This window comes from Taudactylus pleione, unplaced genomic scaffold (genome assembly GCF_031769625.1).
Source record: "Taudactylus pleione unplaced genomic scaffold, aTauple2 ptg000256l, whole genome shotgun sequence".
Lineage (NCBI taxonomy): Eukaryota > Metazoa > Chordata > Amphibia > Anura > Myobatrachidae > Taudactylus > Taudactylus pleione.
This window is the reverse complement of record NW_028284658.1, coordinates 24,199,895-24,218,648: the sequence shown is the minus strand read 5'-3', so window position 1 is coordinate 24,218,648 and position 18,754 is coordinate 24,199,895. Positions and strand designations below refer to the sequence as shown.

General features: G+C 46.6%; 1 protein-coding gene and 1 non-coding gene across 4 annotated transcripts in view; both read left to right on the top strand.

Annotated features, from left to right (window-relative positions):
• Window positions 1-18,754, top strand: part of TRMT1L (tRNA methyltransferase 1L) — a 49,790-nt gene that overhangs the window by 16,509 nt on the left and 14,527 nt on the right. For all 3 annotated transcript variants that reach the window (XM_088480750.1, XM_088480749.1, XM_088480748.1), the window contains exons 7-12: window positions 3,614-3,746; window positions 4,930-5,041; window positions 11,754-11,833; window positions 16,462-16,714; window positions 16,800-17,012; window positions 18,063-18,253. In XM_088480750.1, the coding sequence (XP_088336876.1) occupies window positions 3,614-3,746; window positions 4,930-5,041; window positions 11,754-11,833; window positions 16,462-16,714; window positions 16,800-17,012; window positions 18,063-18,253 (982 nt within the window). The remainder of the gene's footprint in view (window positions 1-3,613; window positions 3,747-4,929; window positions 5,042-11,753; window positions 11,834-16,461; window positions 16,715-16,799; window positions 17,013-18,062; window positions 18,254-18,754) is intronic.
• Window positions 761-868, top strand: LOC148515037 (U6 spliceosomal RNA). Its single transcript, XR_015879451.1, has one exon. It is a non-coding gene; the product is annotated as a U6 spliceosomal RNA (small nuclear RNA).

Sequence of the window (18,754 nt, the reverse complement as noted above, 5' to 3'; positions counted from 1 at the left end):
GACAACAGACTGCAGTTACTGCTCCTGTGCCTGAAGGCCTAGGGCCACCCGCCGAATAGGCGGGGTCAGGCCTGGCTTGATTAGATGGGTGAGTATCAAGTAAATCCTTGGACCTGCGGTTCAATTTTGAATCCTTCACGTTGTGATCACTATAACTTTCAAGGGTCACTGGTGGGGATCCATCATCAAATATGTAATATTTCTGTGTGTATCTTTACCGGTACAAGGTCTTATTTAAATCCGCCTTTTAACTAATATGCACTTCACCATTATAAGTATGAATGTACTGATACACTAGCAGACCGTATTTAGGGTATATGTATAATCTCTATATGTATACACATCCCTAATGTAACAAGCTCAGGTTTAGAGTCCTGTTGTACAAGCTTCTTGTCTCCGCTAACATTTTGCTAGTTTTCTACAGTATTTCCTAAGACAACATCGCCAGACTGAAGTCCGTGCTGTAGAGCATTGCTTTTAGCCCACTGAACTACTCTCTATACCTGACGTGACGGGTTGCTGTGAGAGGGAAAAGGTCAGTGACATTCTACATAGCATCTAGAGGGCTTCTGGTTACTCACAGGTAAGCGGTACCTCACTAATTCCTCGGAAGAGGCTACTATTTCATGCAACCTGGCATTACAAGTCTCCCGTCCGCACCCTAGCTGCAGTCCTAGCAGCCATCCGCTCTCATGATCAGTTGGCTCTACTACACTTTAGAGCTTTCCTGGCGTGTGGGTGCATAGTTCCAACATTGAGAGTGCTCGCTTCAGCAGCACATTTTCTAAAAATTGGAACGATACAGAGAAGATTTGCATAGCCCCTGCGCAAGGATGACACGCATTTTCGTGAAGCATTCCATACTTAATTGTCACTTTATTCTACTAGAATTTGATGGAGTTATAAAGGACTGTAGCACTTCTATGGGCTAAGGCACTTCTTTACATTAAAGTGTGCGGTCATTCTGTTCTGCATTGGGAGCCCGATTCCTGTTCAGTATCTTTGAATATTTTCATCACACTGACAGGTACCTGATGGGTACTTTTATGGTTGTCCTAGTTCTCTAGCCTTGCTGTATGGGATGCTTCTATATATATTGGTAGCTCTCCCTGGGTGGCTGTTGCATCCGTGTTTTTTAACTGCCTGGGTATCCGGGTTGTTTTCATACTATGTTCGGGCCAGCAGTTTGTACTGACTACGCACTTCCATCATGAGGGATGTTGTCTGTTGTTTGGGGTCGTTGCTGTGGTTTTCTTTTCAGGCCGGCACAGGGCGTGTGCCGTATAGTCCCCGCCTGAGGCGCCCCATACACGAGTTTGAGACCCATCCCAAGCGGTAGTGACCTCCCTATAGGCAGGCAACTGATGAGCTGCCAGACACTCTGCCAGTGGTCTGGTATGGGGATTTATTATTGCAGGGTTTCCGTTGCTGTTTGATCTCTCTGTTTCAGAGTGGTGGTACTGCTGTCTGACTCTCTGAAAGAATTGAGACCACAATTCCTTTCAAAATCGCCTCTGCCTCATACCCCGTGGGATCTCTATTTGTTGGAGACTTCCTTCCGCTGGTTACAGCCTTGTAGTAGTTGGGCCTCGAGAATGGTCCAGGGTGACTGTTCGGTCTTCACTTTTTCCTCCCTGTATACTCTTGTTAGGAGTCTGTGGACAGGATCAGCTCTGTATCTGTAGATTGGTATTCTTATACGTAGGTCTATATGTATTCTGTCCAGCACTGCTGGATGTCTGCTGTCGGCGACTTATACAGCTTCCTATGTTCGACTATGGTTCGGACTTGGTCTGTTTTCAGCTGGGTTTATGCTGCTTTTGATGTTTTCATCTGCGGGTGTTCTTTCGCTAGCTGTTGTTCCATTCGAATTACGCTGTAAGTTGTGGAATTTCTGTGGTTGTTTAGCAGGGAGTTTTGATTGTCTCTTCTGCTCTGCGACACTTGATCCTCAGCTCTTGCCTTTCCATTGAGCCTACGGTTCTTGGCGATCCGGGTTTTCGGTTTTGCCAAAGGGTCTGCAAGTTCTCCGCGCTTCCCACCCGGGAGGTTGGCTTTGGGACGTCCCCACTGTCTTGAACTCCAGTGTCCCCTAGTGGATGAAGGAGAAAACAGGATTTTGGTACTTACCGATAAATCCCTTTCTCCGATTCCACAGGGGACACTGGACGCCCGCCCAGCGCTGCGTACCTGCCGTGTTTTTTTAGTTCCTTATATGGTTGTGTGACTGCATGTGTTCCCTGCAGTGGGTTCCTCGGTTCTCCTTCAGTCGGTATTGTTCCGTTCTGTGTTCATCTCCTTCTCCTCATTTTCCTATTGTCCTCCGTCTCCTCACGGGCTCAGTTCTTAAACTGGGGCTGATGGGGCATAGAGGGGGAGGAGCCAGTCACACTTCTGAATTATTTAAAGTGCCAGGCTCTGCTCTACCACCGTCTATACCCCACTGTCTTGAACTCCAGTGTCCCCTGTGGAATCGGAGAAAGGGATTTATCGGTAAGTACCAAAATCCTGTTTTTTGTTTTTTTTCATGTTGACAGCAGAAGGTCAACATTGATGATTTTACATTTTCATGATGTCAACATTTCCAGACAGTTTTATTCTGATTTTTTTACGTATGTTAACATGCAAATAATTTTGCCATAATATCTGTCAACATGGTCAATGTCAACATGTTTAATATCGACATTACGGCCATGTTGCCCCTCTCATGGTCATGTCGTGAGGAATATCGACATTGTAATTATTGAACATGTATGTCGAAACCAGGAGAGAGTGAGTCCTTTGTTGGTTCTGCTGAGAAAATCTTACTTGATTCAAGGTGGACATCGGTCTGTAGGATAGGTTGAAAAGAGGCTAGGTGGGATTTGGGAAGGCCAGATAGGAGGTTTCAGTAATCAATGACCAGAGATAATGGGGGAGTGAATGAGCATTTTTGTTGCTTCCTAGGTGACAAATGGCCACATCCAGGTGATGTTAAGGAAGGTGGAAGCAGCATGAATGGGAGAGGAGGTGAGAGACAGAAGGGGGTGGGAGTACAATGATTACATACTGCCTTTGAGAAAGTGCTTGTCCTTTCCTCTCTGCCGTTATTCCTTGTTTTTGCCCTTTTTGGGGCTTTGCATAATTTACAGCAAAATGCTCTGACTCTACGGCAGTGATCCCCATTGGCACACAGGAACATTGCGGTATATTGGAGTAGGTTTGTCTAGGATTTTGTTTTTTCTTGACTGGCCATGGATATATGTTATTTGTAGAATTGTTGTTTTATAACTTCATGTTAGTAAATGGAACTGCTGCATAAATCAGTCTTACTATACAGTCCCAGCCGTTTATGGCCATTGCTGGTATCTAATTTTAACAGCTACCTAATCTTCTAAAGCCAGACATGTACATGCTCACTTTATCATATGTTGTGTATAGCGATGCCTGGAAGCAACAATAAAAATATATTCATAAACACAGGCATCCACTTATTTCAACTGAATATTTTTAACAACTGGCTAAATATATAATCCTTTTTTTTTTTTTTTTTTTTTTTTTTTTTTACAGCTTTTCATTGTAATGTTCTCATGGCTTGCTACAAATGACTTGGTTGTAACTTTTTGTCTTGCAGTTGCCTTGTAAACTGAGCGCTCATTATCATTGTATTATTTGCTCAGCAACTGTGGCGCGCAGAAGAACAGAAATGATCAAACACATTAAGCGTCATGTAGACAAAGGGGAAACCCAAGTGAAACCATCGTCTGGTAAGTGGCTCCAGGAGTGAAGATATTCTTTCTTTCACATGGAACAAACCAAGCCCCACATGCCATCAAACCATTAAAATGCTGTAGAGACACCCAACATGCCCATCAGACCTACCCACATGCCCTTAATTGACCTTCTCCGTGTGCAATGATACTGTTTTTCTGTCAAGGTTGAGTCAAGTAAAAGCTACTAGTAACTGTTATTTTACTTTCCAGAGATAGGGAATTTCAAAGTAAATCTTTTTTTTTTTTTCCCAGACATATAAAGTTGGGTACCTATGGGAGTGGTGAGCACCACTGCTTCATCTCTCTCCAGGTTTCCTGCGGATCTGTTGCAGCCGCTCTCATGCTGGCCACACACATAGCGATATTTTACCCAATCTCGCCGATTCCGACACATTAGAACGAATCCTGAGTTATCGTGAGTCACGATGCAATGCGCGTCCCCGCTGGTCGCACATCGCTTTGTCGGATCTGCTGTGCAGTAGGGCAGATCTGACAATCTAGGAGGCGATGCACTGTGAAACTCTAACTGCAGGAGAGATCGTATGAAGATTGGACACCAAATTGTGGGCGATCGTGTGGAGATTGTGCAGAGCTGCCGGGGAGAGTTTCAAGGGAAATCGTACACATTGGCTGATCGTGAGCACATCGCTATGTCTGTGGCCAGCTTCAGTCTCACATCCATGGCTAGACTGCCATCCGGTCAGTTATTGGTGTGTAATTCACTGCCACCCCCAACTTCATGCAACCATATGCCGGTGGTACCTATTGGGGGCCCCAGAAGACCTAATGGGTAATCCAACCCTGTTACTCCACCCCAATACTCCTCTCTCAGTGGCATTGCTGGTGCCGTCACACCTCCATTCTCCATTACTAGTGCTCCGCCAACCTCCCTGATTTTGCCTCTGGGTGGTTATCCTTACTGCAGCCTCCATACCAGACTGATCACACCAAAATTATTGCATACAGCCATTATGTGAAGCAACTGCATCCTAAATACTGCAGGCTTGGGTAGGTTTACTGACTAATTTGTGCTTTAAATGATCTCAACCAAAATACACAAGTACTTATACAGGAATTATAAAAAATATATAACATCTAAAACAAATTTATGTAAAATATTTATGTAAAACCTACTTCTTTGTGTGTTAGCCTACTGTGTTTTTTTTTTTCCCCACAGGTAGTCCTCGGGTAATTTTACAGGAGTTAAATATTGAGGTTCGAGTTCTTCCTAATTTTAACACTCCGCAAATATCAGAAACCTTTTTTAATCCAGTAATGAAAACAAACAGGTAAATTGTGGAAATTAAAAGGGAAATGGTTTCTATTTGAACATCTTCTAGTTCTGCCGTTTTTCAAGATAGAGACCATATTCAGTCACCAAACACCCTGTGATGATCCATAACTGTAGTATAAATTGTACTCTATGTAACATATATACATATATTGCATATATTTTATGGGATGTCGTTTTTATCCCGGATCCCGGCGCTCAGAATGCTGGCGACTGCATCCCGACACCAGTCAGAATCCCGCTGCCAGCATTCCGACACTAAGTATTGGGGTCGGGCAATAGGGGGAGGGTTAACGTTATGAACTGGGGGGGGGGGGGGTTACGGTTAGGCTGTGGAGGATGGTAATTAGGTTTAGGCTACGGGGAGAAGGGTTAGGTTTAGGCTGCGGAGAGGGGTAGGGTAACATACTTGCCACTATCTGTCGGCATTGTGACACAGCCGGTATTCTGGATCCCTGGCGCCGGCATCCGTGCCCAACCCTTAACTTATGTTTATACCTGCACACACACACACATACATACATGTGTGCAGGTATAAACATAAGTTGTGTATGTGTGCGCGCACAGGAATTAACATAAGTTGGACCGCAATAAATCTTAAAAAAAAATGACACTACTGCCTAAGTACATAGCATGAGTACAAGACATTACAGTAAACCATAACAGGGGAGGACAAGTATAGGGGCAAGGGTAGGACAACTTTCTGTAACTATAGGAGCAGGCAGTAATTAATTGTGAGGGGGGGGAGGCAGGTTGGTTGAGAAGTTTAAACTCTGAGCCATGAGAGGACACCATCTGGGAGGCCAATGGAAAGGAAGGTGGGGAAAAAAGCTATGTTTGTCAACAGTGTTTTAAGGCGGCAGGTAAGTGGATGAGGAGAGAGTAGTTGCCCTTGGATTTAGGTGTGAGAAGGTCATCGACTTCACTGAGGACCGTTTTCAGCTGAGCTGGTGGAAATCAGATTGAAGAGGATTGAGAAGGGAGTAAGAGGATAGCAATGTGGTAAGACTGAGGTAGACCATCCTCTCGGTGTTTGCAGGCATCTGGAAGGAAGGTGATAAAATAGTAGAGATTTTGGGTCGAGCGAGGGTTTAATAAGGATGGGCGAGACCAGGTAACATTTAAAGCAGGGATGGTACAGACCCGGGTCAGAGGAACAGGTAGAAAAGATGGTAAAGATTGAGCAGGTCAGAGTGGGACCAAAGATTATAGGTAAGAGTCAAGGGTGCACATGGAGAGGGGTTATGAAGAAATTAGGTTGTGGACTTCATCCACGGTGGTGAGGTGGGTAGCGGTGGAATAGGAGGAGTCTGGGTTTAGAAGGCTATTGCAGTTTGCTTCAATTTTGGTAGTACAATGGTGGCAGAGATGAGGAATAATACTTGTTAAGTGAGTCTTAATTTCAGAATTACAGGATCATAGGGTCATCATATTAAGCAGCCCAAGTTTTATTTTTATGAGTTACTTTTATTTTAATTTATTTTACTACAGAGTAGCAGCACCTGACAGTCCTCTGGACGTCAGCACTGCTGCTTCATCACCCCTCTGCAGCGCCGTGACACCAGCCCTTGGCTAGGTACTCCTGGCGGGGCTCCGGGGAGACCTAGCTTGCAGGGCTCCTCGGACCTGACTGCAGCGGGACTCAAGGGGACAGGTAAGACAGATCCCAGTGTCTATGCGCAGTCTTGCCTCCGGTCTTTGGAGACAGAGCGGAGGCCCTGATGTGGACACCGGTTCGTCTGGGACTCCACTAGACCACCAGGGCATTACAAGCACTGGCGCAGGGCACAGATTTAGGCCAGGGACCCGGTGGATGATGTCGGCCTAGGGGAGAGGGCACTCTCCCTGCTGCCCCTCCCCCGGGTCAGGGCGCCATTACACTGTGGTCTTGCTGCTCCTCCCTCATCCTCCGCTCCCTCTGAGACTCATGTCAGCCATTTTCAGCATTCAGGTCTCCGGGAATGCTGGGTCCGGTCTCCCTGTATACCTCTCCCATGGGCCAGGTTATACAGCGCTATTCCTACCAGCCATTGCAGTCTGTGTAGTTGAATTAGTGCCCACTGCAGTTATAATAAATGTTCTGCATTTTGTGACTTATGCTAACGCTGCTGTCTATTTCATTCACAACTGTTGGGTATAGGGGGTTTATTGTACCTCACATCTCCCTATATTTGTAAGGGTTATTTCATACTATATATTGGTGTTGCTCACTACACTATGCCATATTGCACATATACCTAGGTTGCTCATTGCACTGTGCAAGAACGTGTGCTACATTATCTTACTGCTATGTTTGGCAAAGGCAAGAATAACAAGCAGCCTGCTGCTCCCACTCTGGTTTCTTGTAAGTCCTGCTTCGCTTCAGAGGATCTCATTCTAGATGGTCATTGTGCGTCTTGTTATACGGCACCTGGCCTATCAATCCCTGCGTCCTCTCCTCAGTGCAGAGTCAGGCCAATACCTCTACAGCCTTTCAACAAATGCTGCAAAAAGAGCGACCCTTACCTAGTAAACCTACTAAGTGTGCTGTATTATATTCCCCAGTCCACCCAGCTATCAGATTCTGAATTATCATTTGGGGAGGCAGAAGACGCAGACCTCTCTCACTCTGACTTCCCCCCCCCCCCCCCCTCAGGAGAGGAGGAACCAAATTGAATATATCTGCACTTGTGAGAGCTGTAAAATCTATTCTTCAAATAGAAGAGGCAGAACCCACTCCTAAGGCAAAAGAGACATTATTTAAAAGACAGAAGGTAGTTTTGCCAGAATTTCCTCACTCTGATCATATGAATGAGGCATGGAATATGCCAAGTAAAAGGTTTCAGCTGCCTAAACTCTTAATTTTCTTTTACCCCATTCCAGCTTCTGATTGCACTTAATGCAACGTTCCCCCTGCAGTAGATTCCCACGTGACACACCTAGTTAAAAACGCTACCTTACCTATCCATACTGCAACCTCCCTAAAGGAGACCACAAATAGAAGGATTGAAGCTTGCCTGAAATCTGTATACTCTCTTACAGGAGCTATTACTCATCCTGCCAGGACTACGGCCTGGGTGGCAAAAGCCATTGAGAGTTGGGCAGAGGCCCTAGAAGGTACATTTCCCTCTGCTTCGAGAGAACAGCTGTCCTACATATCTCGCATTAGAAATTCAGCCTCCTATTTAGGTGAAGCAGCTTTAGATACTGGTCTCCTAGCTTCCAAAGCGTCTGCTACTTCTGTGGTAGCCCGCCGTATTGTTTGGCTTTGCACATGGAAGGCAGATTCGGACTCTAAAAAGGCATTGGAGTCTCTGCCTTATTCTGGGGATGTCCTGTTTGGCCCAGAATTGGACAAGATTGTAGCTACCTTGGCAGCTTCCAAGACAGTGTTCTTTCCTTCTGCATCTACTGTGAAGCCTCGAATGTCATCCTTTCGTCTTCAAGGAAAAGCTAAAGGTCAGTCCTTTCCAAGGCAGTCGGCATCCATTAAGCCTTGAGCCTGATGGGGCGGGCCTCTCCTTTGGGGCTCCCAGGGTGGGAGGCCGACTTTTTCATTTCGCCAGTTCTGTCGTCAGACTACCTCAGACGCCTGGGTAAGAGAAGTGGTCTCCCACGCATACACCCTCTCATTTCTGAGGCGGCCCCCTCCAGCAGTTCTTTCGCACAGGACCTCCATCGGACCCAAGCAAAGACCTGCAGCACCAGAAGGCTATTCAGTCCTTACTGCTCTCTGGGGTAATTCCGGTCCCCTCCTCACAGCGAGGAAAGGGCCATTATTCTACCCTTTTCCTGGTTCAGCAGCCCAACTGGTCTCATCGGCCTATCCTAAACCTCAAGTCTTTGAACAAGTTTATCAAGGTGCCCAGGTTTCAAACCCTACGCTCTGTTGTCCTGGCTATGGAACCTGGGGACTTTATGGTGTCTCTGGGGATTCAGTATGATATACCGCTGGCTGCATTCAAATAACTGCATCACTGAAAATCCTGATCGTCCCCAGGTAAGTATTGGCTAACCTTTTCTACCCCCTCACCCTCCCTTAGGGGTGCCTAACCCCAATATCCCCTCTAAGTGCCTAAACCTAATTCCCCGCCACCTAAACCTAAGTCCCCGGGGGGAGGGGGGGGAGGTGCCTAACCCTAGCCTCCCCCTAGCCTAACCCTAAGTCCCCCCCGGGAGCCCTAAACCTTGCCTTTCTACAAACGCACAGTTGGCTGATCAACTGGAAAAAGTCTACCCTGACTCCTTCTCCAAGAATGATGCATCGGGGAGCCCTCCTGGACTCTCTGGCTCAGAGAATCTTCCTGACTGCAGACAAAATCTCTGCATTACAGCACCGAGTGCGCAGGCTACTCCCACAGTTGCTGAGTATCAATTCATTGTGCAATGCAGTTCTTGGGATCCACAGTGTAAACCTTTTGACATGGTGGAGTTCGCTCAGTTTCACTCCAGGCCCCTACAACACCTGATCCTATCCAGGTGGAACGAGCTACCCAATCTGCTCAGATCCTAGACAATGGGCATCTCTCTGGAGGTTCGCCTGTCCCTCTCCTGGTCCCACTTAAACAAGGGTTGTCCCTTTTGGATCCCGAACTGGGCACTCCTTACCATGGATGCAAGCCTACGCGGGTGGGGCGCAGTGAACGTCCAGCACTTTTTCAGGAGACACTGGACTCCAACCGAGGCAGTCCTACCAATCATCATCCTGGAACTCCGAGCCATTTACAAAGCCTTCACTGTGGCTCAAGATCTTCTTCAGGGCAGACCAGTACAAGTACAGTCCAACAACTCCACGACGGTGGCCTACCTCAATCACCAAGGAGGCACTCTTAAGTCTGTCAGCAATGGCAGAAGTGTCCCTCAATACTGACACCAGCATCCCGATGGTTGTATTCCCCCCCCTCCCATAACCCTCGCTTCTTGTAGCCTAATCCTAACCTTACCCCCGCCTAATTCTAAACTCACCCCCCCCCCCCCTGCGGCTATCGCTAAGGGCGGCCTGTATTTGCCTCGTTCGGGCTGACTTACTTCGGCTTTCCGGTGCCTGGATTAAGATGGGTATATCGACACCTATTTAAAATATAGTTATTGAGACCGGCGGCCTTGCGGGAACCCGGTCTCATAACTACATCCCGGGCTAAACCCATCTCCGCAGTGTTCATCCCGGGGATTCTCAATTTGGAAGCGGATTTCCTCAGCGGTCACGACGTGCATGCGGGGGAGTGGTCTCTACATCCAGAAGTCTTTCAGCTCCTGGTGGACAAATGGGGTCTACTGGACGTGGACCTCATGACCTCACGACACAACCACAAGCTTCAAGTGTATGGGGCCATGACGAGGGACCCCGACGCAGCCTTCATGGATGCATTATATCTGAGGTGGACCTTCCATTTGGCATACCTTCTTTCCTCCAGTCTCACTTCTGCCCCGGTTTCTTTGGAAGTTAAAGCAAAAGGGGGGGAACGGTTCTCTTGGCGGCTCCAGCTTGGCCCAGATGCCATGGGTACTCCAGTCTTTCCATAGACGTTCCTCTTCAACTTCCTCTACGACTAGACCCGTTGTCTCGGGGTCCCTGTCTATAGCCGGACCTGGACTGTCTGTCTATAACGACTTGGCTCTTGAGACATCCGTCTAAAGGGTTCTATAACTCTGTGGTCCAGACCATGCTCAGAGCACGTAAACCGGCCTCTGCCAAGATTTATCACAGTGTGGCATGCATATTTCCAGTGGTGTGCTACTAGAAACTGACCCTCAGGTTTTTATGGTTTCTAGAGTCCTTGCCTTTCTTCAAGCTGGATTGGATCTTGGTCTTCACCTAGTCTCTCTGAAAGTACATGTCTCTGCTCTGTCCATCTGGTTCCAGCGCAGACTTGCTCCTCTATCGGTTGTTCACACTTTCCTGCAGGGTGTTCTCCGTATACAACCTTCCTTTGTCCCTCCTGTGGCTCCGTGGGATTTGTCAGTGGTTCTCCACGCACTTCAGGAATCTCCATTCGAACCCTTTGAGTCAGTAGATGTCAAATGGCTCACTGAGAAGACTGTTTCTTCTGGCTATAGCATCTGCCTTTAGGGTATCTGATTTAGGGGCTCTCTCCTGTCGATCCCCATTCCTAATCTTACATCCGGACAGGGCTGTTCTCCGAACACGCCCTGAATTCTCTTGGTCACTTGTTTCCTTCTCTGTGTGAGAATGTGATTCTTCAGTGTACCAGTCTGTCTTCTCTCCTATCCTGCTCCTGCCTTGGGCTTGTGAACAAACTGATTTTGTCTTCAGGCTGTGGGCGGAGTATAGGGGGAAGGACCAGAGCATCCTGGGATACGAAAAAGCTTTGCTGTTGGTGTCTGGACCTAAAAATACCACCTACACCCCAATGTCTTCCTGTGGACCCTATGGACTTTGAAGAAAGTGTGTTAACAAGGTAAAGTTTTACCATAACTCTTCTTTTTTGGTAATGACATACTATGAAAACCTTTTAATTTACAAATTGGATGTGCAGCACTGTAATCATAACGGCAATAGAATAGAGCACTAATAAGTCTAAAGCATAGACTAGACATACAATAAATACAAGCACAAAACTGATATAATCACGGATAACCAAGCAAAAAGGAGACTAGCTAAACAATATTCTGGAGAGGTGTATTTAAGTGTGTGTGTGTGTGTGTGTGTGTGTGTATATGTTATAATAATTTCTGTTCACATGTAATTAGGTTTACCTGTTTTATTACAGACAGATCATATTTTGTGCCCTGGCAGTGCTGGCTACAGATAGGGAACCTCTGGAATGTCTGGATGCTTTTAGTTCCACAGGTATGGGCGTGAGCTCTTCATACTGTTCAGGCTCGTTATTTGCGTTTGATTAATTTATTAAAATAGCCTATTTCCATGGAATTTCTCCCATTGTCCATATATAGGGATCTCTGATTAGGGCTACCATGGACCATTAGAATAATCTTAAACCTTTGCTTATTTTCCTATGGACTTTTTTTTACGCTAGTATGCTTCCTGGTATATTCATCAATAGGTCTTCTTACATTTAATGACCACTAATGACTGTTTAAAAGAGCTACTAGTAATCTTCAAAAAATACTTATAGTAAAGTTTCAGGCCCTTATCAGGGCTGAAGATCTTAGTTGGGGGTTAGTATCTTTTTTTTTTTTTCTACTTCAGGGTCCATAGGGGGTCCACAGGGTTGACCTTGGGGTATAGGTTGGGAACCAAATCCGGGCACCACGCAGTTAAAGCTTTTAGCTCCCAGTATGCACTTGGGTCCACTCTCCCTATAGCCCCGCCCCCCAGCCAGAGGCACCAACTCAGTTTAAGTTGGTGCCCGGCCGGAGTCGGGTCACCGTTTAGTGCAGTGGGGAGCTGATTAGCAGCCCCTAAGCTTTATTTTTTTTCAAAGGACAAAGTTTTTATTTTTACTTTGGATTCTTCAGAGCGGCAGCGTCGGACTGTCCATAGGATGTCTAAGCTGCCGCTCTGTCACCCTGCTGGCGCTGAGATGCCAGTACAGATCTGGGGATCTCAGTGGGACCCCCATACCCCGTGTGTCCACTAGACCACCAGGGACTTAGTGATCGGTGCAGGGAGCCGGCGTCCCGGGGGTTAATAGCCGGCCAGGGGAGGCAGCCTTCCCTGTTACAGCGGCTCCTCCCCTCAGCACGCCTTTCAGTATCCATAGTCTGGCGTCGCTGAGCTGCTTCCTCCGCGGACGCCCTGTGGTTACTTCCCTGTTGGCTCTGCCGTGCACTGGATACTGTTTTGGGCTCTTTCCCTCTTACACGGGGGGAAACCTATTTCAGGTTTTATTATCCCTGTTTTAGGGCTGGTAACAGGTCCATTCTGGTAGAGTGAATGTTGACCTGCACCTGTATCATACACCCTCAGTCTTACATGCCTTCGGGTTCCCTGTTGCTGACTAGCGGGTGGATCGCAAGACGGGACTCTGGCTGTTGCCAGATATGAGGTATTACAACAGTGTTTGGCCTCCTGTCCCAAATTCCCTGAGGGTCATCACGAGCCCCTCCTGTGGTGGATGGGCATGTTATTTGTCTTATTACAGACGTTACTACGCCTCCCATTCCTGCGTGGACGGATTCTTCGGATCCGTAGGTGGTAACTCTGCCTGAAATCAGTATACTCTCTTTCAGGGGTTGTTACCCATCCTACCATGGCTATAGCATGGTTGGTTAATACTATTGCATACTGAACTGATGCAGTTGTAATGTTTTTTTTTTTTCCCCTCCATCACGTCTGGGGTTCAACTGTATTTGGTCGCTCACGTAATATATGCAGTTGTCATAGGTGGAAATGCCTATATTGGATACCAGTCTCCTAACTTTCAGAGTTCCGGCTGCGACTGTATCCTCCGTAAAACCCTATGGCTGCGCTCTGGGAATGCAGAGGTGCAGATACCATCTATGGAGTAGATCTTGTTTGGTCCTGACCTTGACAAGATTGTAGTAACATGGGCAGTATTACTAACGACAAGTTTACCGCCTTCAGCTATGCCCACTACAAGGCCTCAGACTAAGTCTGTTAAGTCTTTTTGTCCTCTGGGTCAGCCTAAAGGTCTGTTGCTTCATAGACTGTCTGCCTCTACAAGGGCCGACATATCCAGTACCGAGCAGGCCTGGACTGCCAGCCGATCCTGCTTCTGAACCTCCGGATATATCTTCAGCCTGACGAGAGAGGCCTCCTACTGGGAGATAGCGCTTTTCTCAGTTCGCCCGGTACTAGTGTCAAGTTGCCGCGGCTATGTGGGTAGATAGGTACGCCCTTTCTTTGCTCAGGCTGCTTCTGTCCTTGTGTTGGTACGCGTGCCCTTATTCAGACCCGAACAGGGCCTTACAAATCCAGAAAGCTATACAGTTGTTGCGGTAAGCGGAGCTAATTAGGCCATCCCCACTTTCTCAGCGAGGGACTGGTTGTTCTGCTTTTTTTCTGGTGCGGAGGCTGAATGGTCCTCTTTGGCCTATTTTCTGTCTCAATTCCCTGAACCAGTTCCTAAAGCTACCTGGGCTCAGGAGACAATCCCTATGCTCCATCATACTATGTTTGGAACCTGGGGACTTTATGGTGTCACTGGATATACAGGACGCGTGCCTACGGGTACTTACAGAGACCTTGCCTCAGCATGGACTGAGGTTTGCTGTATCACGCTGGTTTACCAGCGTTCTGGATTTTCTGACAGTTCTCCTGTTCAGTATATCCCAATGCTCCCTCCTGCTCTTAGCAGGATCACCGGGGTACTTTACAGCCAGGTCAGGATGACCGTGGCTTCTTCAGGGTGCAGCCGTTTAATCAACGGGGAAAAAGTCCTCCCTGCATCCCTCTCTGGGTGTTCTTCATCTAGGAGCCCTGCTGGATTCTCAGAATCTGAGAATTCTTCTGGCGTAAGACGGAATCTCCACTCTTCCATTAGGAGCACATGGATGTATACGCAGTCGACATATGTCTTTACACTCTAAGATGCATGGTCAAATATTCAGTGTCTGCCTTTGGATGGGTGGAATGGGCTTAGTTCTATTCCAGGCCTTTCCATAATTGGCTTATCTCCAGATGGAACGAGTTTTTTCTGTCGGATCACTGTTCAAACAATGATGCTTTCTCCGGAGGCAAGTCGTCCCTGTCCGGGTGGCTATGGCCATCTCGTCCAGGGTATTCTTTGCTATGGACAGTGTCTGGTTCGCATCCATTTCTGGGCAGTTGGACGTCTGTCGATTCCACCCTGTCAATTAGCCTGTCTTGGTACTTCACTCTGGCATAACTCTTGTTTCCTGGTAAACCTGAAAAGGTTCAGTCCGACAGGGTCAGGAGGACAGTGGCTTCCTTTTTAGCAACACTGTTCGTTGGGTGGCAATGACAGGTATGTCACACATTCGGACATAGTCCGAGGGTCTCCTCCCGACCATCTCGGCTGCGTTCATTTCAGGAACTCTCCATTGGGAAGCGGGAGTCCTTAGCCGTCACGACGTGCATCCTGGGGACTAGTCTCTTCCCCCAAGAGAGGTTTCATCTCCTGGTGAGCAGGGGGGGCCCCCCGAGGTGACCCTCATGGCTTTCTGACTTTATCACACTATAGTGTTACAGTCCAGCTCTGGGGATCCTGAAGCAACCTTCAGTGACTCTTTTGTCGGTGAAGTGGTCCTTCCAGTTTGCGTACGTGTGTTCTCCGGTCTCCCTTCATCCTCGAGGGAAGTGTTTCAATCGAGACGGAGATGATTTCCTGCTGGTGGCTCCTGATTGCCCCAGATGTCAGGGGTACTTGGATTTTCGGAGTCTCTCCATCAATACTCCATTCCTGATGCTTCACTGCCTGGACCTGTTGTCTCAGGGTCCTTGGTTTTGCCTTGGACCTGGGTCGTTTGTCTTTGGCTGCGTCCCTACAGTGGTCTTACGGCTTCCCTGGCTTTGTCATTGTTGGAATGATTAGAGCACATAGATCAGCTTTTGCTGGGACCTACCACAAACTGTGGCAGCCATAATTCTTATGGTATTGTACCTGTCGATACGATCCTCCGTTGTCCAGGATCTCCAGATATTCTGGCATTCCTTCCGGCTGGCTTGCGTTTCACCCTCGGCATGGCCTTCCTGACAGTGCGGATCTCTACACTCTAGTGGTTCTTTGTTCCCTCCGGGGACAGTCAATGGAACCGCTGGTTGTGATAGCCATTACATGGTCTATTGTTTATTCTCTTTTTCTCTTTCTCTTTCTCTCTTTCTCTGTCTTATACCAATTTTGAACTTTAATCCCTGAGAGAGCTAGTTAAAACTTATCCCAAAAGACACCCCCATCCCCTTCTGGAAGAAACACATATATAGTGAGACCCTATTGCTCAGCATTTTGTGGCCAAGTGGAGAATTCACTTACCCGTGTTAAAATACTGCAGATAATAATTTGAGGTATTGAACTTTAACGCCCAGGACTGTTCGAATAGTCTCCAAAATGTTCCCAATAGTTGTGTTAACGCCTGTTAAATGAACGTACATGGATTCATTCGCTAACTAGCTGTTATCACCTCACAACTGCAGGGTTAACGCAGATTTCTTTTCGGGTCACAGGAGACCCGAAAAGAGATCCCAGATTGAGCTGGGCTTATTGAATAAGGGCTGGCGGTCAATTAGCACCCTTTTAATTTAACTGGACTAATTGAATTCCCCCCAAAATTTTCTTTCACACAGCAAATTAAAGTAGTGGTATGTTTTTTGGACTTTTGGTGGAAACTTGATCACATGGAGAAAACCCAGACAAACACAGGGAGACATACAAACTTTACACGTACTGACCAGACATGAGCACATGGACCCAGCAATGTGAGGCATTAATCCTAACCATTATGCATAGAAATGTAAAGTACTTTAAAATAATGAGCGGTTTATAGCCTTGCATATTATTGTTGCAGAACTACTAGAATCACTGTTTTCTTTTACAGGCATCATGGGATTACAGTGGGCAAAAAACCTCAAGAGCTCTGTGCATGTCACAGTTAATGACATCAGTGACAGCTCAATAGCAATGATCCGGGAAAATTGTCTCCTTAACAAGATGAAGGCGGTAATGAAAAGCAAGGAGAGGCCGGAAATGGAGGCTGAGGTCAAAATAGAGAGAGATGACTTACTGGGCACTATAGACGTTACACAGATGGACGCCAACATCTTGATGCACATGCAGGCTTTTGATTTTATGTAACCAGAATTACACCTCTCAAGTTTAATATCTTTTTGCATAGTTGGTTCTCTAATTCTCTGTCATGCTGCTGTTTTCCTGCAGACACTTGGATCCCTTCGGCACATCTGTGAACTATTTGGATGCAGCTTTTCGAAATATCCGGAACTTGGGTATTTTATCTGTGACCTCAACTGACACTGGATCTCTGTATGCCAAGACTGTGCATGTGACAAAGCGTCATTATGGCTGCAACATCATTAGGACCGAATACTTCAAAGAGCTGGCGGCTCGAATTGTCCTGTCAGCGATAGCCAGGTATCATCTGCTGGGTGTTTTATGTAGACACTCCTTTGCTAACAAGCATACAGTCATGTAGTCTCTATAGTTATACATTAGCAGTAGAATGGGTCGTACTGAAGAGCTCAACTTGGCATGGTCACATGATGCTACCTTTCCAACAAGTTTTTGTCAAACGATTGCTTTGCTAGAGCTGCACCAGTCTAAGGTCAAATATTAAAAACCACCTAGGAGCAACAACAGTTCAGTGGTAGGTCACATAATCTCACATAATGGGACCGACCATCAAATGCCATACGGCTTGATTTGAGTTATATGCTAATACTGCCGCAGCTGCGATTTTCGCGGCTGTCGATGTAAGGAAATATGCTAGTACACAGCGGCCGGGACTTGTACTTAGAAGCTCATCTAAGCCATCGCAGCTGTCTGCAACTGCGCACACATACACAGCATCCTATGCAAACATCGACTTCTTGAATAAGTCTATGGCCGCAGTAACTGAGAAGCTAGAGCCATGTTACTTGCATATGGGATTGCAGATGTAGGAAACTATCGAGTTGCACTCCGTTTCCTGCCCCAAACGCTCCCTGTCAGTCACTGCGAAGCTACAGCAATGTACCTTGACACATGCACGGTGGCAAAAAATCACTCCATATCTGAAAACATTGGCATAGTGTACAACTCTGAATCGGGCCCATAGTATGTAAAAATCGTATGTTGCAGCACTTATGATTGCTTGCTGTACACAGTTTTACTCAATGTCAGGACAACAACTGTTTGGTTACTTCATAAATTGGGATTCCAGGGCCTAGCAGCTTCAAAGAAGCCTCAGAGCACAATGCCAAATATCAGCTGGAGTGGTAGTCTAGAGTCTCACTTTAGCATCTGGCAGTCTAACAGAGCAATCTGCGTTCAGTGTTGCCAGGGATATACTCCACATTGGTGCTCATAGATTTGGAAGGAAATGTTCAACAAGTTTATATCTGTGCAATGTTCGGGTGTTCACATGCTTCTGGCCATATAGCATAAGTTGGTTTGTACCCATGCAAAGTATTTATTTATTATTAGGGCGGCTGCTCGTTGTAATAAAGGCATTGAGGTCCTGCTGTCGGTGGCTCTAGAACACTTTGTATTGGTGATTGTCCGGGTACTGAGGGGACCCTCTCTTGCTGATGAGAGTACAAAGATGATCAATAACCTAATTCATTGCCATTGGTGTGAGGAAAGGATCTTCCAGAAGGAAGGCAATATGGTTGAAGGTAAATAATGATAAACTGATTTTGAAATGAATAGTTTTCGTTTTTGCTGTAATTTTGTGGTACGCTTTACTGAAGTCCGCTTACAACCTGTGTACAATAAAGCACTTGCTGTGTGTAACTAAATTGAGATCTGACCACCCAGCATTCAGTCAAAGTGACAGTATGAGACCTTTAGCTGGTGCTGGAGGAGTCTGGGAATTAAGGGGGAGATTTATCAAAGCTTTAAGAGAGAGAGAGTACCAACCAATCAGCTCCTAACTAATTTAAAAATAAAAAGTCTGTAACATGACAGGAGCTGATTGGCTGGTACTTTATCTCTCTCCATTCTGATCTCTTCTAAGTTTTGATACATCTGCCCCTAAGACCCAAGTTCAGACAGCACAGGCTCATCCTCCTCCTCTATACGAGAGCAGCCAATTTCTTTCTTAGTGCCCAAAGACAAGAAATTAAACTTGCTTTGGCAGCTGTTTTTGTTTTGTGTTTTTTTTTTTTTCTTTTGTT